Source organism: Muntiacus reevesi, chromosome 2 (assembly GCF_963930625.1).
Source record: "Muntiacus reevesi chromosome 2, mMunRee1.1, whole genome shotgun sequence".
In the NCBI taxonomy this organism is placed as follows: domain Eukaryota; kingdom Metazoa; phylum Chordata; class Mammalia; order Artiodactyla; family Cervidae; genus Muntiacus; species Muntiacus reevesi.
The window spans coordinates 35,899,664-35,924,421 of NC_089250.1; the positions used below are offsets into that span (position 1 = coordinate 35,899,664).

The 24,758-nt window shown below is 43.3% G+C and overlaps 1 protein-coding gene and 1 long non-coding RNA gene across 7 annotated transcripts in view; one reads left to right on the top strand and one right to left on the bottom strand.

Moving 5' to 3' along the window:
- Nucleotides 1-23,256, bottom strand: part of LOC136159256 (uncharacterized) — a 126,371-nt gene extending 103,115 nt beyond the window's left edge. Inside the window, exon 1 of the long non-coding RNA XR_010661436.1 lies at nucleotides 23,062-23,256. This is a non-coding gene — a long non-coding RNA (uncharacterized lncRNA). The remainder of the gene's footprint in view (nucleotides 1-23,061) is intronic.
- The window catches only part of MKX (mohawk homeobox), a 71,508-nt gene continuing 68,604 nt past the window's right edge, over nucleotides 21,855-24,758 (top strand). For 2 of the 6 annotated variants that reach the window (XM_065921257.1, XM_065921262.1), the window contains exons 1-2: nucleotides 21,855-22,316; nucleotides 24,465-24,731. In XM_065921257.1, coding sequence (XP_065777329.1) covers nucleotides 24,544-24,731 — 188 coding nt within the window. In that variant the 5' untranslated portion in view covers nucleotides 21,855-22,316; nucleotides 24,465-24,543. Of the gene's footprint in view, nucleotides 22,317-22,354; nucleotides 22,633-22,741; nucleotides 22,771-23,046; nucleotides 23,113-23,361; nucleotides 23,490-24,464; nucleotides 24,732-24,758 lie in introns of those variants that run through there. The other 4 variants (XM_065921258.1, XM_065921259.1, XM_065921261.1 and 1 more) reach the window with 4 other exon arrangements.

Sequence of the window (24,758 nt, forward strand, 5' to 3'; positions counted from 1 at the left end):
GAAATCAGTTCTCCTGACGATCCAGAATATGCTCATGGGTTTTGTATTAGTCTCATCTGTTGACAGTGATGTTATCTCTAGGAATGCAGAAGGTTCTCACCAGGGCGCACATGACCTGGGGTGCGGCCCCGCAGACCTTGACCAATGAGAGCCAATGCCATGGCTGGACCAGCCCTTGTCATACTTATGAATGCAAGATGCACCTGAGCCACAAGCATCAGGGGACTGGAATAACAAGGATTACTGCTCTCAAGTTCTGGTGGGTACACAACACGCCCAGGTACCACACAGCCAGGTCACAAGTGGAGAGAGAGGGAGCGTGGACCTGGGGCTCTGCCTTTACTGGAGTCTGAGGGTGGATGCCTAGGGTTTTATGGGTTTACTCTTTATTGGTAAATTTTAAAATAAGGTGGGAATTAGGGTGTAGGAAGGAAAAAGTGGAATCGCTCTAGCAGTCAGCTGTCAAGATTACCCCAGACTTTCTAAAAGGGGAACTTCAAGGGTAAGGAGGTCGGTCTGGTCCTTATCAAGTTGTTTAGTTACTAACTGTCACACAGCTGGAGATCTATTTATAGGAGACGACATCTTTGAAACGGATGATTCTGCAATCAAAAGCTCAATGTCAGGCACTTCCATTCAAAAAAACCTTATTGTCAGGCATTTACACTACATCGTGTTAAGCATTTTAATACTATTTTTGTTGCTAACACCCAAGCCTTTTAGAAGCTCACCACTCATGGACTAACAAGAATATGATCTGTAGATCCCTAAGCTGAGAACACTGATCCAAAGGGTTAATGGGGGTTTTAGATGGCTCAACATTGTTTAAAGAGCTTAATACAACACTTGAGTAAGTGCTTGATAACTTTTAGTTCCCGTCCCTTCCCTTTGCACTTTATAGATTAGAGTTTCGTAGTCCACTGTGAGCATTAATTTGTTCAGTTCTGCCTTCAGGTGGAACATCTGTATAAATCCAGCTTTGTGAATATTTTTAAACTGAGAGATTTTTCCATCTGTTTTGGAGTTATAGCAGTCCACATTATCCTCACTAGAGCTCTTAATGATATATGTGTGATGGAAACAAGACGTTTGAATGTGTTAGTGTTCACAGCCTGCCTGTTCTGTTGGGGTGGATTCTATCCTTCCTTCACCATCTTGGCATCCTTTCTTTGCCAGTTCAGTTCTTGGCATTTTTGTGATGCGAAATTAGGAGACAGGGGAGATGCATGAAGAAAAGGGAAAGGATCTTTGCTTTCTGGGTCAGCCCTGGGTTCCTTCTTGAGGAGAGTCCAGGTAATGAGCAAAGCAGAAATGAAACTAAAAAAAGAAACTCAACTCTAAATTGATCTAAATAAGAAGGAGCTTTGATGTGAGGGCAGGAGATAGAAGACAGAAATCATAAACAGTGGATGTTAGGAAAACTGGGGGAGCTTGAGAGACTCTGGAACAAATACAGAGAAGCATGGAAGAGAGATAATATTTTAAAAATAATTGTTGTGGGTTATAACATAGATCTCCTTAACATCTCTGCAGAAATACATATAAAATATTGAAATTCCTTTTAAGTTACTTTGGGCCACTGGAAAATATATTTGTTCAGATGGAACACCGTGTTAAAACTGATTCATCTGAAGCCACTCCCTCAACATACACACACACATACATGCGCACACATGTTATACTTTGATCATATGCAATATTTCCTAAGTAAACAGCCAGCATCAATATTATATATTGATTACTCTTTAAAACTCTGCAAAATCACTAAAGTGCATTTTCCAGAGTGTCTTCTGTGTACTTAGTATAAGATTTTTTATTTGAACATACTTTCAAGAAGAGAAACTTACTACTATTGATATCACCTATAAATACAGGTAGTTTTGTCAGATTTCAAAATGCATTTTAAAACTTCTAAGCAAGGCTATGTCATTCATGGGCACAGAGTCAGATAGTGTTGGAGAAGATCCCTAGTTGACCCTCAGTCCGTCCTCCAGACATCTAGCCACAGAGCTTGAGACTACATTTCCCAGCCTCCCTCTGAGCTAGTTGGCCACTGGACTAAGTTTGTGTCAGTGGAGGGAGTACAGGTGATTGTGCAAGCTCTGCATCACCAAGAAAACCACCTGCTCTCTACAGTTTCTCTTTTTGCAAGCTGAATTGTGGACAAGGAGCTGAACCAGTTTCAAACATGCAGCTAGAACAACACAGCAGCAGGCACAACACATAAGGAGCCCAGGTCTCTACACTAACTTTGGCCCGTCCACCTTGGTCAGCTACCTTCTCCCAAAAGTTCCCTCGAGAGAGAAGTACACCTCTATTACATAAGAAGTATTTGTTATCATAGCTTGTGTGTGCTTAGTCGCTCATTCAAGTCCCACTCTTTGCGACCCCATGAACTGTAGCCCACCAGGCTCCCCTGTCCATCCGGATTCTCCAGGCAAGAACACTGGAGTGGGCTGCCATGCTCTCCTCCTATTATAGCTTAGGCTATACTGTAATGAGTACATTTAGAATACATTGCTTTTCATTTAGGGAATGACTAACTAAAATGGGTAATATAGCTTATATAGACTTTCTGTACCATGCAGCAGTCTGGTGCACTAAAATATTCAACCATCGGGGATCATTATCATGTCTGAGAAGCACCCTATTCTGGAATGACAATGCATCTCTTCCTGTACAATTATGTTGTGATTGATTAAAATGCAGTTCAGATTTGTGAAAATAGAGCAAACAAGGGTGGTGAAGCAATCAATAGCTGTCCACTCTTATAGAATTTATTCAGCTTATTTGTAAAAGGTTTTGAAGGCTTTCGGTTTCCAGCCCAGCATGCAAGGAGCTTGGATGTCATCTCTCCTGTCCACTCAAAAGAAAAAAGGCTGAACAAACAGAATCAACAACTCCTCTTAGATCCATCAGAGAACTGAGGTCACAGGGCAAACCTCCAAAATCCCTCCTGGATTAAGGACAAGATAGAAACCTGTTTGGTGGTCCTGCTTGTGGTGTAAAGAGTCATTTCTGAAAATTGACCCAGGCTTTATTATTTAGCACCTCCCTTCTCCCTGTTCTAAGCTCTTAATGATTGTCATTTAATGTCCTGGAGCGGTGATGGACAGAGAAGCCTGGCATGCTGCAGTCCATGGGTTTGCAGAGTCAGACACAATTGAGCCACTAAACTGAACTGAACTAATATCCTGTAATAACCTTTCCTGGTTAAACTAGCTAAAGTGGATTCTGTTTGCATCAGTTTAAGACTAGACCCAGATGTGGAACAACTATAAGCCTTACTTTGATAAAATAAAGAAAAAGACAGTGATATGGGGGGACATCTTGGTAAGTTGTTCCTGATATCCTATACCATGGGAGGGCTTCCTAAGTGGCACCTAGTGGTAAGGGACCTGCTTGCCAATGCAGGAGATGCAGTTTCAATCCCTGAGTTGGGAAGATCCCCTAGAGGAGGAAACGGTAACCTACTCCAGTATTCTTGCCTGGGAAATTCTACAGACAGGAGCCTAGCAGACTACGGTTCATGGGGCCTCAAAGAGTTAGACACGACCGAGTAACTTAGCAAAGCACATACCGTGGGAAGTGCAACTCCTGCTCAGACCCTACTTCTTAGCCCTTCAGAGAAGATTTTATAAATGACTTAAACTTGGCTAAAGATGAGAGAAGAGGGAGAAATCATCTAAGAAATGTAACAGAGGCTTCAAGTTGTCCCTCCTTTTCTTTCATAGCAGGGATCAGCAAGAATTTTCTTTAGAAGGCCAAAGAGAAAATACTTAGACGTTGTGGCCCATGTGATTGCTTTCTCAACTGCTGAGCTCCACCACTGCACTGTGAAATCAACAGTAGGCATCGTGTAAATGAATGGGCATGGTGAGGTCCTAATCAAATGTTATTTACAAAAGTACACAGTGGCCAGATTCAGCCAGCAAATCACAGTTTGACAATCCCTTCTCCCATAGTAACAGTGCCTTGCACTTTGCAGATGTGCACATGGCCACCTGGAATAAAGACTACATTTCCCAGTCTCCCTTGCAGCTAAATGTGGTGCATCATCTATGGGAGACAGAGAGGTATTGTGGGAGTGCAAGAAGCATGCACTTTTATCTTCTGTCTCCTTTTCCTCTGGTTGGGATGTGGTTGTAATGGTTGAAACTCCAGCAGCTATTTTGGCCCAGATAATAATCTCTGGACTGAAAGTCAAGCATTGGGAAGCAACAAGATGGAAGGTTACTAGATCCTTGACATCTTGGAATGCCAGGTGAACTTGTGGATATAAGAAGTAAGCTAGGATCTTGTTGAAACCATTTTGATATGGTGTTCTTCTGTCCTTCACAACCAAACAATCCTAACAGATCAGGCAAAAATTCAAAAAGTATCATCAATGAATAAAGAGCTACTCAGTAAATGTTTCACTGAATTATTAAATGACCATGAATTGAAGTAAGCAGTACATGAAATAAGGCTATTGAGACTTGGCTCAAAAGATCTTTGGGTATAAAATACAAAATTTTAATTGGTTTATGGTATTTGTAATACCAAATTTCTGTATATGAAGTTTTTCTATAGAAAGTTATTTGGTATTTTCCTGATACAAAACAGAGAAAAATAAATTTCATTAAAGGGGAGTAAAATAAGTGTAACTCTAGCTGCAAAGTGTGCATTAAAAATTCAAACTATTAATAAAACATCAAGCAATTACAGCTGCCATTATATATAGCATTCAGATATATAGCCACATTCTAGTCACTGTGCTACAGAAATAACTTTCTTTATTAATTTTACAAATTTTGTTCATGAGTTTATCAGTGGCCTTATTAAACTAATTATGAATAGTTTTAATTAGAAATTCAAGTATTTTGCTATACCAATAATACCATAAAGGTTCTTTTTTCTCATCCCTACCCATGTCCCCACCTTTCTTGATAATGACATCATCTCATTGGGTGCTATTTGTTTTTCTAGGTTGAGAAGGGAAAGGCTGAATCAGGCTGTAGATACATTATTTACAATCTTGTTATTCAAAATGTAGTTCTTGGAGGATCAGCACCATCTAGGAGTTTGTTAGTAGCACAGAGCTTGGACTACCTTGTATCAGAATTGGATTTTAATAAGATCCCGCAGGTGAATTTGTCTGCATGTTAAAGTCTGGGATATCTGTTTTTCAATTTTTCTGTACTAGCGTCAAGTGGAAAATACCCCTTAACTTCTGTTAGTTCTTTGAATCTCCAGAATACTAACCACCTAAATAAAATATTTCTAGTCCCTAAACAACCCACTAAATGCAATAACTCAGGTCAAATATCTGGAAACCAGAAAGAGGACTAAAATTAAAATATATGTCTCATAGCATCATAGTCTTTCCCTTTTATGGGCTCAAAGCACTTTTTTTCTTTTTTTTTTTTTTTTGCTAGAAAGCATCAGGAGTAGGCTCATCTCTGGTCCTGAGATGAAGAATGAGATTTTAGTGATAAATCCTAAGAATCAGATGTCATACCTATAGAACTGTGTGTAGGTCCTACAAAATCTATTAAACTCTAAAAAGTTAAACTAATAGTTTTATTCCTTGATATGTGAATTTACTGATGGTTTTCAACAATAGGTTTTTATATAATACTTTGCTCATTACAAATATGTCAGTTTCTTGAGCACTATAATTTAACTATAAAAACTTATATTACAAAGTAGAAATTGTTTTCTCCCAAAGAAAAACCTTTGCTTGCAGCCCCGCTTGGTTAATACACCCAAATCTATGCTCCAGGAATTTAGAGAGCTACAAATGTAACTAAAGGTTTGAAAATACAAACTTAGAAAAAAATTAAAATCTTCCAGAATTAAAATACTTAAAGGAAATTAAAAAATAATCTCTAAATTTTTGTCAAAGAATGCTCCCCTGCAATTCACAATTACTAGCATCATCCAGAAAAAAAAAGATTGGTCTCCTGTAAAGTGTGAGAACTTTTAGGTAAGATATGAAATTAATAATAGAATATTCCCCTCTTTGAGGGTATTTAAAAATACATTGGACAGAATTCCATTATGGTCTAACTGTGGCCTTGACTAGACACGGGAAGATAAACATTATCACTTCTCAAGGTCCCTTTCAACCTAACATTCAATGACTAGTCTCTCTAGAAATAGTACTTATTATAAATAAAATTCCATAGTGAAAATCAACTCAAGCACATTGTGCCTGACACCATTCCATTTTCTAAGCTTTGGCTGAAATATTCAAAATATTGGCAACTATATTAACTCTTTGAAAGTAGTGAGATACTTGGACTCTTTTATACTGGCAGTTTTAGACCCTTTTAGTGCATTCTTGATATTTCTAACAATTCAAATGTACTTAAAAAGTTATTTTCCTGCCAGTTTGATGTATCAGTTTGTTTCTGAATTAAAGGCTTTGTTTAACATCTGAGTCAAGACTAGGATGATACATTAGAGATCTGTTGCTTGAATGCCAGGCTGTAACTTATCTGACAAATTTTGGGTGACTAACCATCCCATTTTGCCCAGGACTGGAGTGCTTACTGGGATACAGAACTTTAGTGATAAAACTGAGACAACTGGTCACTCTACAATTTAGCAAAACACCTCTCAAGGTGTGTGTGTGTGTGTGTGTGTGTGTACATGTTCACACATGTTTACCATTATCATTTTCATATGGGTTTAAAGTCATTTTAGAGGGGAGAATAATAACCAAATATAAAGCTCTTTTCAATGGATGTGTTATGTAATGAACTGTGCAGTTAAGTCATTTAGCAACTCATTTTTTAAAAAAGTATAAACTTCAATAGCCATGGTGGTGTGGTTTTCAGTCACTCAGTTGTGTCCGACTCTTGGCAACCCCATAGACTGTAGCCCACCAGACTCCTCTGCCCTTGGAATTTTCCAGGCAAGAATACTGGAGTGGGGTGTCATATCCTACTCCAGGGGATCTTCCTGACTCAAGGATTGAACCCGTATCTCTTGCTTCTCCTGCATTGGCAGGTGGAATCCTTACCACTAGTGCCACCTCAAGGAGAAACATCTTGTCTGCATTGCATACAGGTGAACAGTGTAACAACTTTATTCATTACGTGGGCCTGAGTTAGACTCAAATTTGGGCAATCTAGATCTAAAGGGTATTTTGGGGAAAATAGAGGAAATTTAAATGTGGATAGACTATTAGACAAACAAAAGTTTTGAATTGTAAAGTTCATTAACCTAGAGAATCAGGATATGAAACAACTTGCAAAGTATTATTTCATCTTAATAAATACACACACATGGTACCTGAAAATGTAACCAAAATGATATTAAAGATAATCTCCAGCAGTAGGAACTCAGTGCTTTTATTTTCTTATTTTTATCTTATTTTTTGTCTTTTTCAAGGAATATATACAGCTTTTGTAAAAATAACACATATTTATTAAAAAAAAAAACAAAAGCACACGCTGAAGCTGGGCATGCTTTGATTCAATGAGCTTAAAAGTTTCAGACCTTTCTGGTACCGGGCACTATTACTGCAATAAATTTAAATTCCTTTAAACAGAGAATTGTTAATCCCAGAAAAAGAGTACTGGTGAAGATTTGCTCTTCCCCTTCTTGTTTACTGCTAATAATATATCTTCTGATAGTAAAGGAATTCTATTTTAATGAAAAGAAGACAAAAATAGAAGTGCAGATGGGAGGAAATTTGTGCAGAGGAAATGGGAAGGAAAATGGGGAGTGAAAGGAAGAACAGGTAACATCCATTTTCAGGTTCTGTGATGAACAAATGGAAAAAGGCCACCACTCCATCCAGCAGCCACAGACCATTCCTTCTGCAAGCCCTGTCTGTCTTCCCATCTGTGCACAGTCATTTAAAAAATTATTAGTATTATATTTTTTTGGCTGTGCTGGGTCTTCGTTGCTCTGCCTGGGCTTTCTCTAGGTATAGGGCTCAAGGTTCTCATTGTCCTGGCTTCTCTTGTTATGGGGCACTGTCTCTAGGGCACATGGGCTTCAGTAGTTGCGGCTTGTGGGCTAAGTTATCCCAAGGAATGTGGAATCTTCCCGGACCAGGGATCGAACCTGTGTCCCCTGCATTGGCAGGCAGATTCCCGACCACTGAACCACCTGGGAAGTCCTGTGAACAGCTACTTGTCCCTATAAACAATCTCAACATAGTATATGAACTACATACCCAGTTACCTGGTTCTCTCTAGACTGTCATTTTCCTGAGAGTGACAGATCTCTGAAACCTCTGAATCTCAAGAATCTAACACAACATCTGGAACAGAATGGTTGCTTATACATTGACACTTTTGGAGGAAGCGTTCCAAGAAAACACAAACTAATACTTACAACGGTCCAAGAAAATGCCCCAACCACTAATATTACGTCTGTATATGTCACCAAAATTAAAGAAACACATTTTGAAGTTAATGATGTTCAAAACAGCCAGACAGAAAATTCTTGCCAAGAAGTCTGCAAGCGTGCATGCTAAGTCACTTCAGTCAAGTCTGACTCTTTGCGACCCCATGAACCGTAGCCTGCCAGACTCCTCTGTCCATGAGATTCTCCAGGCAGGAATACTGGAGTGGGTTGCTGTGCCTGCAGACCTCAGGAAATCCATGCCCCGCAGGATCAGCTGATAATCTCAAATATTTCAGTCTCTGCTCTGTAGATTTGACCGCAGAGGGCAGCTTCTGCAAGAGGGAACTTCGGTTGCTGAGTGTGGCGCATTCAGACCCCAGGTGCCCTCAAGCGCCATCTGACTGGGAAGGCAGAGTTGAGTCCTGCTGAGTAGGTCTAGGCGCTGACAACACTGTGACTTCTTGTGTGCACAGCTTTCATCCCCAGACGTGCTGACTCCTGACTCCTTTACTGACCAGATGTAATAACCCCACGCTAAGGCTCCTCACCCATTAAAAGGCTGGCACTTTGACTGTGCTTAGGTTGGTGTGAGTATTAAAGGAAGTGCTACGCGTGGAAGCCCCAGAACAATGACTGCACCCAAGGGCTCTGTTACAGTCAGCTCTCGTACCTGTTACTATTCTATCTCACAGCGAGGATTCCATCGTCCACCTGCTGGGGCCACGAGCCCTTCCGCAGTGAACTGGGATGTCCACGACTGCCATTTATGACTGCTCTGTTCCCAGAAGATAGAAACAACAGCCATGGCATAAAATAGAGGCCTCTCCTTATTTAGCCTTTGCCCATTTCTTGGCAGTGTCATGATTTTCACTGTTTTCTTAGTATCTGCTCAGTCAGTGCTCAGTGGTGTCTGACTCTTTGTAACCCCCTGGACCATTGCCCACCAGGCTCCTCTGTCCATGGGATTCTCCAGGCAAGAATGCTAGAGTGGGTTGCCATGCCCTCCTCCAGGGGATCTTCCCAACCCAGGGATCGAACCCAGGTTTACTGCATTGCAGGTGGATTCTTTACCATCTGAGCCACCAGGTAAGCCCAGTACCTCTTCAACTTCAACCTTAGACCACAGTAATTTGTTCCCCTTCTCCAGGATGTGATTTCCATGAGAATCTACAGTTATTTAAAAATGAAAACCATAAAACACTCTTCATCTGCCCCCTTCAGGTAAAGATGACATTTCACAACAATTGCAAAAGTAACTGCTTTCTACAACACATGTGATTAAAAATGTCCCCTTCATGGTGTGATTTTATTCCTGGAAATGACTGTATTGCGAATGGAAACTCATCACATTTTAAAAACTTGGAAACAGAATTTTCAAATCTATTTTTAAACTTCTCAAAGAGTTTCAGCAAATAATTAAAGTCAATTTTTTGAAAATAAAAATGTAACATTTTATGACAAATTGACAAGAACTGACAGATCTTAAAGAACACTGATAAGCATGACTTCAGCCAAACCGTTTATATAATTTGTGGATAGGACTGAAAACAGGTAGCTAATACAGTCAGAAATTCACCTATTCTGTGTGAACCTAGCTTGTCCTGAAATATCGCTGTTAAAGATGGCATTAAAAACAAGTCTCTAATTAACCTGAACTTGAGTCCCAATCTTTAAATCATTATTAAATCTAGATTTTAAAAAACATATAAATCAATTCAAACTATATAGCTTTCACTAAAAATAGCCTGTTTATCATATCAATAATTATTTATCCATTAACAGTGACATTTTGATGGGAACAAAAAATATTTTTGTATCATCGAGAGATAAAATAAAATTATTTCAAAATATTGTTTATATCATTTTTGCCTTTTAGAAAACTGTGTTTTGTGTGTTTTACTATTTATATGATATATTAGCATAATAGTCCATATATACAGTTTGTAAATAATTGACTATATATCAGATCTACCTGTTCAAAATATTTTAATGATAAGGGTGTATAAGTAAAAAGTTTAAGGGTCATTAATCTAGATGAATTTTTCTCAAAACCTGGTTTGAAAAGCATCTGTGTCAGCATCACTCTAGAGCCTAAGCTCAGAAAACCTCACTTGGTGCATGTATAGTTGAGATCTAGAAACTGCCTTTTAACAAGCACCCCTACTAAAGGTGGTTCATGGGCTATATATATATATATATATGGTACTGAAGGAAATAAAAAGCCTCCTATGGAGACCACAAGTGCCTGTGTGTGGCAGTCACGTGCCATAGGCAAAGACCATCATCAGCTGTCTCCTTGCTAGACTTGTTGAAAGTTGAAGGAAAGATTTTGCAAAACTGACCTCTCCCCAGTGTATAAACCTCTGACGCCCAGTGAAGACATTACTTCCTAATGGATGATTCTGGAATAATTGCCCCTGTTGAAAATCTATGTTGCCCCCCAGAAGGGCTTTAAAAATGACTCTGAACTTCCCTAGATGAGACTCTGCCTGCCAATGCAGGGGACATGGGTTCGATCCCTGGTCTGGGAAGATGCCACATGTTGCGGAATGTAAGTCCGTGCCACAAATACCGAGCCTGAGTGCGGCGGCTACCGAAGCCTGTGTGCCTGGAGCCTGCGCCCTGAAACAGGAGAGGCCACTGCAGTGAGAGCGCAGGCACTGCAGCGAAGAGCAGCCCCCGCTCACTGCAACTACAGAAAGCCCGAGAGCGGCAGTGGAGACCCATGCAACCCAAAACCAATCAATCAATAAAATTTTGAAAAATGACTCTGCTTTCTGCAGTTTCAGAAGCGGTGGCCTGTATTAATCATTGCAGAATCATCAGAGGACAAAAATGGAAGGGCTCCCGTAAGTGTGATTTCATTTTGTTGCAGCTGAGAGTCCAAGTTTAAAACTTGGAAAAAAAAAAAAAGAAGAAGTAAAATGTAAGTAAACAAACAACACAAATTTTAAAACAGTTCCCCAAACGGTACCACTTTTAGACCCAGGCAAAGGGCCAGTGCCCTGAGCCCTTCTTTGAAAGGCCCTGCATCACACACACACACACACACACACACACACGCACACACAGAGGGAAATTTAAAAACATACGATGTCTCTGTTATTTGGGAGTCAGGACTCAACAAGGATACAGTGCAACTTTAAACTTCAACATCTGCTCTTGTGACTAACTCCATTCAGGACCCATGGAAATGCTTCTACCGTTTGTTGTGTGACCTCAAAGTAGAAGGTTTTCACATCCAAACGCTGTAAACGTTTGGGCTATGCTGCTCAGAACACTGGAGGTGAACACTGCTTCAAGAGCAGGCAGAAAAGACAAATGAATCAACCTGGCAGACCCCACAAAGGCCTTCCCTCATGCAGTATCATTCCCAGCAGGCCTGACACTGTTTTCTTGCTTCTCTAATACACGGTTCTGCAGGTATTGAATGTTTAATAAATCTTGCAATAGTTGCCCCTGGCAGCAGAACATTCTACTGTCAATTCATATCACTACCAGGTTGGTAATTATAAATCCACACAAGTAATTCATGAAATCGAATACCAATACCTTACCTTGAAAACCAGCTACATTAGTAAATACTTGTATTTGTTTAAAATAGTTCAAACTTGTTTTCCAAAAATTAAATAAAATTTCAGCTTTTAAAAAATCTTATATTCATGAGTTATAATTTTTCTTTTCTATTTGTATGTATAATTTGAGTATTTTAGAATAAAAATAGCATATTATAAATAGTAAGTATTAAATAAATTTAACTTAAAAATTTTCCATATTCATATTAATGCACATTCTTGATAAACATATATTCAAATTTTTGGACACTTTTAGTAGAATTACAGTGTATTTGCAACCCTTCAAGGACACAAATTATGGAATATTGATTATAACAATACAGCGATTTTTACTGAAATGCAGACAAAAAAATCAACTCAATGGGATAGATAGTAAATTATGAATTATTTCTCTTTCATTTTATCACTCATTTAAACATTTCCAGCCCAACAACAAAACACCCAGACATATGCAATAACAATTATACTTACTTGTCTTTGATATTTTCCCAACAAAAGCCATAACTTTATGTAGTTTTCCACTTTTTACCATGATGGTATATTTGTCAAGGTAGAAGGATGGAACATATTTTATTTAACTGTGTTTTAGCTGATTTTATAACTTTTAAATATTTAGACATATGGTCTGTGGGCGTTCATTTGTACTCTTGCTGTGGGCTCTGCAAATGTTAGAGGCAGGCGTGACAAAGGAAAACAAGACAAAACAAAACATAACAGAGACAAAACAGCAACCAAGGGTTAGGAAGTTGTAAGGACCACTGTCATCTTAACCAAAGCTTCTTAATCAAAGCTGCTGGGCTTTAACCGCACTCAAGATATGCCACTTTCAACCGTGCTGTGCCCACTTCTACAACAGACAACGTTCCAGCCTGCTGCGGCAGTTCTAAAGCATGCTGTTTTTCATTGTTGAACCACTTCAATACCCAAATGGGAAGGATCCTCTCTGGATTTAGAGAACCCGCAGAAGATGCAGAAGTCACTGACTTTTGAGGGTGAGCTCACACAGGCAGACTGACGTGACCTACAGCCTTTTCACCGCCATGTCTAGGCCGTGGGATGTCATATCTGGGTGACAGTGAGAGTCCACATTCTCCCCACCCCAGAAAAAGGCCATGGACAGAAGGGAAAAAGCACACAGTGGCCTCGAATGCCATGCGGTTCAGTGAGGAGCCAGAAGATGTGTGACCACACAGTTAGCTGTGCCTACAATTATCCAGCAAGTGTTTACAGCTCTTTTTCTCTGTCCTGCCAATGGACCTTCAAAGAAGCAGTTAGTCTGAGCTGGGTGACTCAGCAAACAAGCTCTGGTATCTGCCTGATTGCACTCAAATTCTGACTCCGCCAGTTACCAACTAGGGACGTAGGGCACTTCTATGCCTCTTCTACATGGTGGATACTAATGGGTACTTCTCCCAAAGGATGGCTGTGAGAATTATATGGGTTGGGTTCCTAGAAAAGTGTGGGAGCATGTGTTACTGTTGTTCAGTTGCAAAGAGTTGTGTCTGACTCTTTGCAATCCCATGGACTGCCTCACACCAGGTTTCCCTGTTCTTCACTATCTCCCAGAGTTTGCTCAACTTCATGTCCATTGAGTCGGTGATGCTAACCATCTCATGTAGTAAGGGCAAATAAAAATATTCTTAATTATGCCCCCATTTAAAAGGTCTGAAGGAGTAGTATTAGGACATATGTCTTTTCAAGAATTATAGTGTAGTAGAATTACAATATTATATTACGTTCAGGTATACAACATGATGATTCAATATTTTTTATAGACAAAGCTCCATCTAAAGTTATTATAAAATAATAGCTATATTCCATGTGCTATACGGGCTTCCCTAGTAGCTCAGATGGTAAAGCATCTGCCTGCAGTGCAGAAGACTCAGGTTCAATCCCTGGGTCAGGAAGATCCCCTGGAGAAGGGAATGGCAACCCACTCCAGTATTCTTGCCTGGAGAATCCCATGGACAGATGAGCCTGGTGGGCTATAGTCCATGGGGTCGCAAAGAGTCGGACATGACTGAGCGACTAACACACACACGTGCTGTAAAATATAACCTTATATCTTATTTATTTTATACATAGTAATTTGTATTTCTTTTAATACCCTTCCGTCTCACCCCTTTACCTGCCCTCTTCCCACTGGTAACCACTAGCTCATTCTCTGTTTAGTGTTATCTATGAATCTATTTCCAATTTGTTATTCATTCCTTTGTTTTATTTTTTAGACAGCACATATTTTTTAGACCGTTTCTCTGTCTGACCTATTTCACTTATCATAATACTCTCCATGTCCATCCAAGTTATTGAAAATGAGGTCATATGTTTTGAGCGAACCGCTACTGCAGGTCCAAGAAAAAAATCTGGGCTATTTGTCTATTGTAAGGCTCCCCTTATCCTAGACTTTAGGTCACTTAAACGGAATAATTAATTGGCCTAACGTCTTTTTCCTTTTCCCTTTCTCACAGCCCAAGCCCCCCTCTGAGTAGTGTTGTGATAGCCTACAACATCAAAGGGGTTCCTGCTGGCTCAGTGGTAAAGAATCCCCCAGTTCATGCAAGAGATGCCAGTTTGATCCCTAAATCGAGAAGATCCTCTGGAGAAGGAAATGGCAACCCACTCCAGTATTCTCGCCTGGGAAATCTCATGGACAGAGGAGCCTGGCAGGCTACAGTGCATGGGGTCGCAAAAGAGTCGAACATGACTTAGCAACTAAACAACACAACATCAAAGCCCACTTCACGAAGGTCAATGAACACCAAAACAAAGAGATAGAGAATTAGTCATGGCTGCAAATGCAGTCCAAGGTGCAGCTGCTTTCCTGTGGCTCTGTGGCCCAGACATATGGGCCAGAGTTACAATTTCTCCCCTGCAACCTCTCTCTCCCTTCAACACTTTTCCTAAAAGTGTAAAAGTGGAGGAAGGTTCAAAGAGGCCTGGACATGGGAAGGAAGAGAGATGGTGCACTAACCTCAGTATATTTATTTATTCTTACTGTTCTGGTTGCTGTTGTTCAAACAGAAGCCCTAAAATTCTCTCCTGAAACTCAGAGGTTTGGGGCATAAACCTAGAAAAAGTCTGATGTAAGAGGTCAAGATGCTGTTTTTCAATCAGGCTCAAATTTCTGAAATAACGATCTTTTTTTGCATGTTTTTGGGAAGGACTGTCTGTGATTTGGTTACAAAATTTTTAGCAGACACACCAAATGGCCCTTCTATCATCTTCAAGGTCCCTCATGTGTTTCCACAGATGATTTGCAGATTACTGGATTCAAGCAATCTTTATATCAGACACTCAAACTTTTTAGATGAGGTATGTAGGTCTCCCTGTGTTTTCTTAACAGGTCTGAAAGCTGGCAAGGATCATGTCTTTTAAATTAAATTTAATGCCATTGTTGGCAGGATTTTGCATACAGGTGCCCCATAAATATTGACTGTTGATTATTAAAAAAGAAAACAATGAAAAATCAGTTCAAATTTTGTGGGACTTATTTTGGTAGGGGAGGGCTAAGCCAGAAATAGTCATTCTTATCAATTAATCACTATTTTTCATGACTACAAAAAACAAGCATCAAAAGTCAAATATCAATACCTTAAAAGACACTTAAAATTTAAAACGTACATGGCTTCAAAACTATCGTGTAAGCAATTAGACTGATTCTCTAAACACACAACCTGTTTGTAGGAGAAGAGAAAAGAAAGCAGTTTGTCACTCCATCTCCATTCCAGTTCATTTCTGTGGCAGCTTCTATTCACGCAAAAAGCACTCCTCCAAGGTCACTCAAGGTAACTAAGATTATCTTTGCATAGGAGTGTATTACATAGGGTACCCGCTAAGTTCCTTTAGCCAGAATCCTCAAAATACAGTAACTCAAAGAAGAGGAAATTTGTCTCCCAGTAGAGTCCAGAGTTCAGTAGCCTAGGTGGTGGTCGGGGGAGTGAGGGGGTAGGGGAACAAACACCGTGGTGGTTTAGTCAGTCGCTAAATTGTGTATGACTCTTAGGGCCCCACGGACTGTAGCCTGCCAGATTCCTCTGCCCATGGGATTCTCCAGGCAAGAATACTGAAGTGGGTTGCCATTTCCTTTTCCAGAGGATCTTCCCAACCCAGGAATCGAACCCTGGTCTCCTGCATTGCAGGCAGATTCTTTACCAACTGGCCTACAAGGGAAGCCCACCTGGGGTCAATCTAGTTGAGTAAGAGTAATTTCCACATCTTTAAATGGCTGGGGGTAAGAGTAATTTCCACATCTTTAAATGGCTGGGGGCGGGGGGGGTGGAGGGCGGAAGAAAGCATATTTCGTGGCACATGAAAACTTTATACAATTCAATTTTCAGTGTCCATTAAGTAGACTTTTACAGGAACACTGACCCACAACTCATTCACAGTCAAGTATTATCTACCGCTACTTCTGCACTACAAATGGCAAAATAGAACAGAGAGGTTATGACCTGGAAAGCCTAAAGCATTTATTATCTGGCCCTTTACAGACTTAGTCTGCTGAGTCCAGGCCAGGGAGCTCTAACTCAGGTGGTCCATCCGAGGCCCCAGGTTCTTCCCAACTAGCGCGGGCTCCCCCGTTTTAGAGGTTGTTTTCCGATTGGCAGATTCAGGCCACTCCCACATCCCTGCCCCAGCCCTCCTTAACAAAGAACAGTTTAAAAGAATGGCAAACAAAATCTCTTTTTCAGCATGGTAAGCGGAAGTTGCACATAGCAGTTTTGTTCCCAAGCTTTCTCTTGGTGAACTTATTCAGATATCCTACACAGTTTGCCGTACAGCAGAAACTAACACGTCCCTGTAAATCAACCATGTAAATCATCCAATAAATTTTTAAAGAAAGATTCTACCCAGAGCTGAAAACAAGGAGGCTGAAAGTGAAAGCAGGGAGGGTGGATAGAGGATAGGGTGGAGTGAACCAAAAACTTGATACAGGCATGGAGTACATATTGTAATTAAATCTTAAAAACCTATTTAGTGCCTTAAGTCCATTTTAGGTTCCAAATATGGAGAGTCATCCTTGCTTATGATGAAAAGTCTTCACGATATTTATTAAAATGGCCACTTTTTGATGTGAAGGCAAATTGATTTTCAAGCTAGAACTTCCGCCAGAAATTCTCATATTTCAATGCACATGTTGAGGACAAAATGTTCTCCAGGTTCCCCTCAGGACCCATGCAGTAAAGACAGAAAATATTCTGGAATTAAGAGAAAAGATGAAGCTTCAGTTAGGGCTCAGGGTTACTTCCAGTCCTGTCTCAAGCTGTATGAGGTAGAAGAAGACATGAACTCACCCAGATCTCAGCTCTGCTGACTGCTTATTACAAGTATTTTCTGCACTTATATGTAGGTAATTTTTTTTAACTGCAGTGATAAAATTTTTGCATTTTTGTCCAAGTAAACTTGCCTAATTTGCGATCCTATCAAAGGTTCTCTCCTTGACTTGCTGTTTTGGGGGGTGGGGGGAATTAACTCACATTCTATAAGTATTTATGCAAGAAAAAAAGATGAATTCTCTTTTTTCAAATCACGGATGGCAGGGACTCATCACTTTTACAAATAATGTTACATTGCTGGTGGTTGGTTATTGCTTGGTATGTTTGAAGAGCTCCAATCAGCTGTATTCTATCCTGGAGAATATGGCTGCCTGAAATTACTCTCTTGTTTCTTAGCAGAACCAAGACAGAAAAAAAAACAGCAGCTTCATCCTAGAACAGTACTGAATTAGCCCTCTAAACGAGAACTATAACCAGGCCGCACATATTACTATTCTAATACTTGACATGTTCTGAAATTAGAAACAGAATAATATTGGAAGTTTTTGGAGCCCAAAATGATTTTAAAAATGTGAAGATTAAATTTATTATAGTCTATTGGGTACAACATCTCTCAAAATCTTGCTAGACCAATCTACATATGGAAAGGAATTCACCACATATATGAGAAAAGTTCTTTTAAATTGATGGGGGGAAAGCTCTTTCATAAGTTCCATAGGAATAATTGACCGTTCAATTGAAGAAGAAAAAAAATCAAATTTGACTCCTCCTTTACAACACATGCAAGTTCATCCCAAAAGAATTAAGGAGCTGAGTGAAAACCATTTTTTGAAGTATTAGAAGAAAACATAGACTTTTGCCTGCTTGCTAAGTTGCTACAGTTGTATCTGACTCTTTGCAACCCTATGGATTGTAGCCCACCAGCCTCCTCTGTCCATGGGATTCTCCAGGCAAGAATACTGGAGTGGGTTGCCATGCCCTCCTCCAGGGGATCTTCCCAACCCAGGGATTGAACTTATGTCTCTTATGTCTCCTGCATTGGTGGCGGGTTCTTTACCACTAGTACCATCTGGGAAGCTCTCTATTGACCTGTGTTCATGTTTAAACCTTCTGTAAGGCAAAAACCAAATTAGGTAAAAGGCAGTCTTCTTAATTCACATTGTCAATATATAAAGTATATATTTCATGGAAAAAATGTTTTTTAAAGAACCTTTTTATAAATGAATAAGCATTTAACAAGGATATAACACATTTCTTCAACAAAGAAATACAAATGACTTATAAATTAATGAAAAGTTTCTGAAACAATGAGACCTTATTTTACTAATCATACAGGCAACCATGATGAAAACCAAACATACGGAATGCTATGCAACATGTGAGGAAATGGAAACATTGTAGTTGTAAGTTGGGAGAAAACTGGGGGTATAAGTTGGGGGGAAATTTCTAAGACCTACAAAAATTTTTAAATCCTGTTTCCCCCAATCGAGCAATTTTACTTCTGTGTAGATATTCCTTGAGAAACACATACATGCACAAAGAGTCCCCTACAAGAGTATTTAATATAATAGTGAAAACTGAAAAGACAGAAAAGTTCATAGGAGAATGCATAAGCAGATTATGGTGCATGTCATAGCAGTTAAAAAGGTGGAGTTCCATTTATATGGACCCGATATGAAAGTTCTTGATGAAATCACTGAGTGAAGAAGCAAGTTTTAGTTTACTATAGTGTGTGTGTGTACGTACACATATGTAAAGTATGGTCTCATTTATTTCAAAAACTCATAAAACAAAACAATGATTTGCTTATATTTGTGTATGTCACTACATGGAAAAAAAGTTGAAAAGAATGGCCACCTCTTGGCTGTTGCCTCTCAGAAATGTGACTGGGTGGAGCTGGCTGAAGAGGAACTTTCACTTGTTCTGTTTTGATGTTTGAGAATGCATTTATGGAGAAGGCCCTCTCTGAGGGAGTTTATTCTGTACTGTGTATGCAGTTAGAGTTATATTATAAAGAAAGCAAAAATGAGATATTTCGGGGCCATCCGTCCTCCTAGTTTGCTCAGGATGTCTGCAGCTGGTCCTCTGGCTGCTTGCTCTGTTGTTTCACTTACCCAGTCCAGTGTGTATCTTTACAAGTCAAACTGGCCAAGTGTGAGGAGGACCGGCTATTTGTTTATAAATTTACTACGTTATACTATTTGGCTGGGGGGCAACAGTCATTCCCTGGCTTTGTAATTCATTACATTGCTTATAAGTAATAATTGAAAGAGTTTAAAAGCAATATTAGTTTCAAAAACTTTGACCAATAATTGTTCTGAAGTGTCAGGTTCCTTGGTAACATACCAAAAGGCTTAAAATGAAGGCTTCTTATTTTTTTCTTTATTAGAAATTTCAAATTACTTACATTTATAACTACACTCAAAGTTCAATAGGATGGATGAAGATTTCTGCCAAATGCTCTTACTTAACATTTTTCTAGTTTTAGCAATAGCAATTGTTACTTGCACATTAAAAAAAAAATCTTAGTAGCATAAGGCAAGTTTGTGGAAAACTTAAAATCTGTATTTTACATGTTAGTAAATTCAGGCTAAACCAACACCAGATTAATTATAATTAAGATTAGGGTTCAAGTTTTGTGACTTGTGGCCTAAGTTTTTTCCCCACATGTGGCCAATATCCACAAACTACATACACTTTCTTAAATCTTCTGATAGTTCTTTCTAAAACTGAAAGTTTTACTTTGGAGGATTATAAAACAGTATTTCATATACTGGAGATTGGAATATAGCATAAGATATTGAGTAATATGCATTTTAGAAAAAGGTGAAATTTAAGATGATAAATGCATCTGTACTGTGGATTAAAAGAAGGAATTTCTCTCTTGCATAGAAGATGACACGTGCAAAAATAAAATTCTTGTCTATCACACAGCACACACTCATTTGTATATTAGAAAGGGATTCTCCACACTATTTCACTTTAAAATGGATCCTCCCCTGTTCTTTCATTTTTAAAATGGATTCTAATTATTAGGCTACAGTCTAAAGGAATTACCATGTATTAATTTTTCAGTGACTTAATTTGAGACTGAGGTGTATGTTATTCCTATGACAAAAACATTTTGCAGAAAGACTTTTTGCTGTGTCTATCAGATTTATGATGATCTTACATGTAAAAATGCCTCAAAAAGTCAAAATCCTCCAAATACATTTTACATTTGAGTAAATACAGTTAAGACTAAACAATGAAATTCACTTGTCCTCTACTAGACTAAATACTACAAGAAACAGTTAGGTAAGCAGTAGAATACTGTGAAATTGCAAGCAACTGCATGCATGCCTGGTGCCTTATCCAGCACAGCTGACCAAAATATATATCAGAGGGGCGTGTTACAGCCGATTCAATTCCATTATATATGGCTGATGACCACCAATAGTCACAGAGTCCTTTGAAGAGAACCAGCCTCTTCTTCCTATGAATTATAAATTGGATCTGCTTTTGTTGTGAAACTTATTCGCTGCAAGTCAATGGCTGAAATTTTATGGTGTATCCGTGACTTCAAGTCCCCACCGCGAGGTCTGTAGACCCACGACTGCTCTGAAGCCACCCTACAGAAGTCAAGTGCAGCGCCCGGGGCAAGATGCGAGAGTGCCACAACCGCAAACTGTGCGATAAAAGAGAACCAAGGGCATCGCGAAACGGGAACAAATGGTAATATTTGTCTGCCGGATGCACACAAATTTAAACCAGCGCCCCTCTCTGCTTTAGACTGTGGCCGGGGCACAGTCGCGTATTTCAGGGGATAACATAATGGAAAATTCGGGGGTGATCAGTGCTGGAAAAAATGGCTTTAGTGTACGTTTTAACCACTTCCAGCCACATTAAAAGAAGAGGCTTGTAGGGCCACCGCGCCAGGCTGGCCAGCCACCTTTAGGGGAGAAAAGAACAAATGATCTCATAACTGTCAGGCTTGGGGGAAATCTACTTTCGCTCTTTAAAGAAAAAAAAAAAGATGAAAGGTGTCGCTGCCGCAGTGGGGCCCGAGGCGAGAACGCGCGTGACGTGGCGCGCTCCGCGCCGTGGGGACCATACGGGTTGCCAGAAGCCTCGAACTTCCATGGTACCTAAACCACAGCTTTCGTTCCTCTATTTGAGGCGATGGTGGGAAGGCAAGTTTCACCTGTAAGAGAATCTGATAGGAGTCTCTCTCTCCTTGCATTGTGTCCAGGCTCGGGGTCCTTTCCGAGTTCCATCCCCTTTGCTTCACGCAGGTCCTGGCCCCGCACTCGCCGCCTCTTCCACACCTGGGTCGCCGTGGGTTGCGCACCTGGGTCCGCCTTGACCCCGCCTAGCCTCCCTCCTTTCCAGCGCTGGCCCTGGAAGGTGACTCGTGCCTGACTTGGAGGCAGCCAGGACCGCAGAAGCCCAAGGACACGAGAAAAGGGCGCAAACATCTGCGATCCGCTCTCACGCGTTAGAGGCACAAATCGAGCTCTAACTAACCTCACTCCAGCTCATCGCGAGGGGAAAAAAGTGGGGGGGGGGGCGCGTCGCAGGGCCCTCTCCTGCCTAGCCACGCGTGGCGAAATTTCCGGCGCTCAGGCCAGCGAGAGCACAAGATGCGCACCGCAGCCGCTCAGCTCCAGAGCCTGAGCCGGGAGCTACTGCATCTTCTCCAATCGCACCCCGAAGGGAGAAGGAAATCGCCCCTTTTGTTCCCTGCCCACGAGGCCGAGGGATCTGGGAGCCGGGTCCGACTGGGTAGGAATCGCGGGCCGGGAATCCCCGGCGGCGCCGGCTGCGGCAGCTCCTCGGCGGCGAGGGTTAACAGAGGTCCCTGCGGTGGCTTCCTCTCGCTGGCCCGGGAACGTGTATACCGCGCCCGCAGGATGTTCGCCGGCTGGGCTGGGCAGTCAGGAAACATGAGAAGGCCTCGCTATTCCTGTTCCCGGGCCGCGCGCGCCCGTCCGGGTAAATAAAGCCGCGACGCTGGCGGTGGCGGCGGTGAGCGCGCCGGAGCCCGCGCGGAGAACATGCGGCGGGGATGGGAGCGCGCCTAACCTCGACGCGGGAGAGCCAGCCGCTCTGCCGCCGGCCGCGGGCCCCACCGCGACAGGTACAGCCCCGGCCGCGCCGTCCCCGCGCGGAGTCGCGGGAAGGGAGGCTCCCTCCCCTCTTCAGCCGCCCCTTCCCTCTGCGCCCGGCGCTTGGAGCTCCCGGCCCTTCCCCCACCTCCCTCCGAGGTCCTTCGGGGACGCGCCGGGGAGGGGGGTGGCGGGCGGTAGTGGTGGCGGCCGAGGCTGGCCGGATGGGCTTCGAGGAGTCGGAGAGCCCACCTGGCTGTGTCCCCTTTGCTTAAAATTGTTCGCGGGGGTTGGGCGGGGCGGATCCGAAGGGAGGGCGCTCCCCAAGCCACAGTGGAGGGAATCTGGGTAAGTGGGGGAGCGCGGGATCCGAAAGGCGGCGACGGGGACCGCGCAGGGGCCCCCGGGGAGGGTTAGAAGCTGCAATTCACACGCCCTTGGACGTCGGGGACCCAGCTCTCGTCCTTTGCCGCGCTGGGATCTGTAGTGAGGACCTCCGTACGGGCTTGGGGCAGCGGGGAGGGTCGGCAAGGCGAAACTCGAGGCGCAATGGCCAGAGAAAACACGCCGTCGCACACAGGAGGACAGGGCTGAAGTGGGGACAGACGCGGGCCGGGAAAGGGTGTGCTTCCCAAACAGAGCAGCCTGGACGCAAATCACTAAGTACACGGATTGTAAAAGAAAAACAAGGCGCGTCCGGACAGGGGAACATGGGCCGCGAGCGCGGATGTCCGCTTTCCCCGCTGCTCGCTGAGGCTGTCTGAACCCCAGACGTACCTGTGTGAGTCGGAGGGCTCGGCCCTGCCGTACAGCGGGCAGCCGGCAGAGGTCTGACTCCACCTCTCCACGAACACTGCCGGGAGCTGAAGTTAACCGCTGCGGTCACGACCCTAAACATCGCGCGTGGCCGCTGCTGCGGTGGCCCGAGGGAGGGGCGGGGGAGTTGGCGAGCGTGGGCACCCGGCGTGTGTGCCTGGGGGTGGTTGCCCTCGCTGGGGCCGGACGGGGTGAGGGGAAGCGGATCGCGAAGCGGGGGCGGCTCGGAAGCCACGCGAGCTGTACCCCCCTCCTCCCCAGGCGCGAGGCGAGGAGGTGCGGCGGCTGCGCGCCTCCGGGCGGCCACCCGGCTGCTCCCGGGCGAAGCGGACCGGCCCGCGAGGCTCACGCGCGGCGGGCAGAGGCTCCCGGCGGTCGCGACCCGGGAGGTGAGCTGCGGACTTTTCCCCGCAAGCTCTGTGGAGCGCGGACCGCGACGCCTTTCCCCCGCTCTTTTAACACCTTTTGCAACTTCTGCACTGGTTCCCCGAGACCCCAGAAAGGGGTGGGAGGGAAAGGACTCCGAGCTCGCGGCTCGCGCCCGCGCTGCGGAAGAGGGCAGCGCTGACAACCAGCTCTGGAGGGCCGGGACTCGGGCGCCTTTGACCTGCCCGGACCCTGCGCATCCGGGGCGGCGGGAGGGGTGGCAGGAGCCTCGAGGGAGGGCCGCTTAACTCCCTGAGGCCACTTAACTTTCTATCTGTGGAATCTGCTAACTTTCCCTGCCCTCACCCCGCCCCCCACCCCAAGAGCTGTAGCTGGAAAAAAAAAAAAAAAAAAAAAGGACGCAGAGGTTTCAGCCAAACCACCCAGGATCTAGCAAACAAGCAAATCCCTGAAATCCTGTTATGCGCTGGGACTCATTAACTGGGGCTGGCGGATGCGGTCGTTCGTGGTACCCCCAATTTTTCCTTTCTTCCAACCCTTCCTGACGAGCCCGAGTGGGAGCTCTGGGAGGCTTTAGTCTCCGGTTGTGATAGAAGAATCACGCACGGCCCCGCGTTGTCCTCCCCCGCTTTCCAGAGTGTGCATCATCCAGATTAAAGGCAACTCTGTAAGGCTTGTTTAGGAATCACTTTCCTTTGTCAGGCGGGTAAACTGTTTCTGGCTGACATTCCTTGCGGGCTGGGAAGGCAGGCAGAGAGGAGGGTGGGTACCAGTCCCGGGAGTGCTCGGGGGCGGTGACCCGGGTTATCCGGGAGCGGTGTAACCAGGTAGGGGAAGGCGGGAGTCCCCGGGTTCAGGTGCCGCGGCGTCGCTCCTCCCTGGGTTCCGCAGCCCGGCGCCAAGGCCAGCTTCGGACTTGGGACGCTCCCGAGTGTGAGCACTGTCAGCGAGTAATGTGATTCATCTTTATCTCCTAGAACCCGAGCCCTGCGGAGCTCCTGGCGGCCCGGTCCCAAGGCGCTGCGGCCACGCCGCGCGCCCTTGCCTGCCCGCGCCATGAACACGATCGTCTTCAACAAGCTCAGCGGCGCTGTGCTTTTTGAGGACCGCGGGGCTCCGGAGCGGGATCGGGGCGGCCGGCCCTACGGCGGCGTCCTGGACAGTCCCCACGCTCGCCCCGAGGTGGGCATTACGGACGGCCCGCCCCTCAAGGACAACCTGGGCCTGAGGCACCGGAGGACCGGGTAAGCTCACCCTCCCGGGGCCCCTGC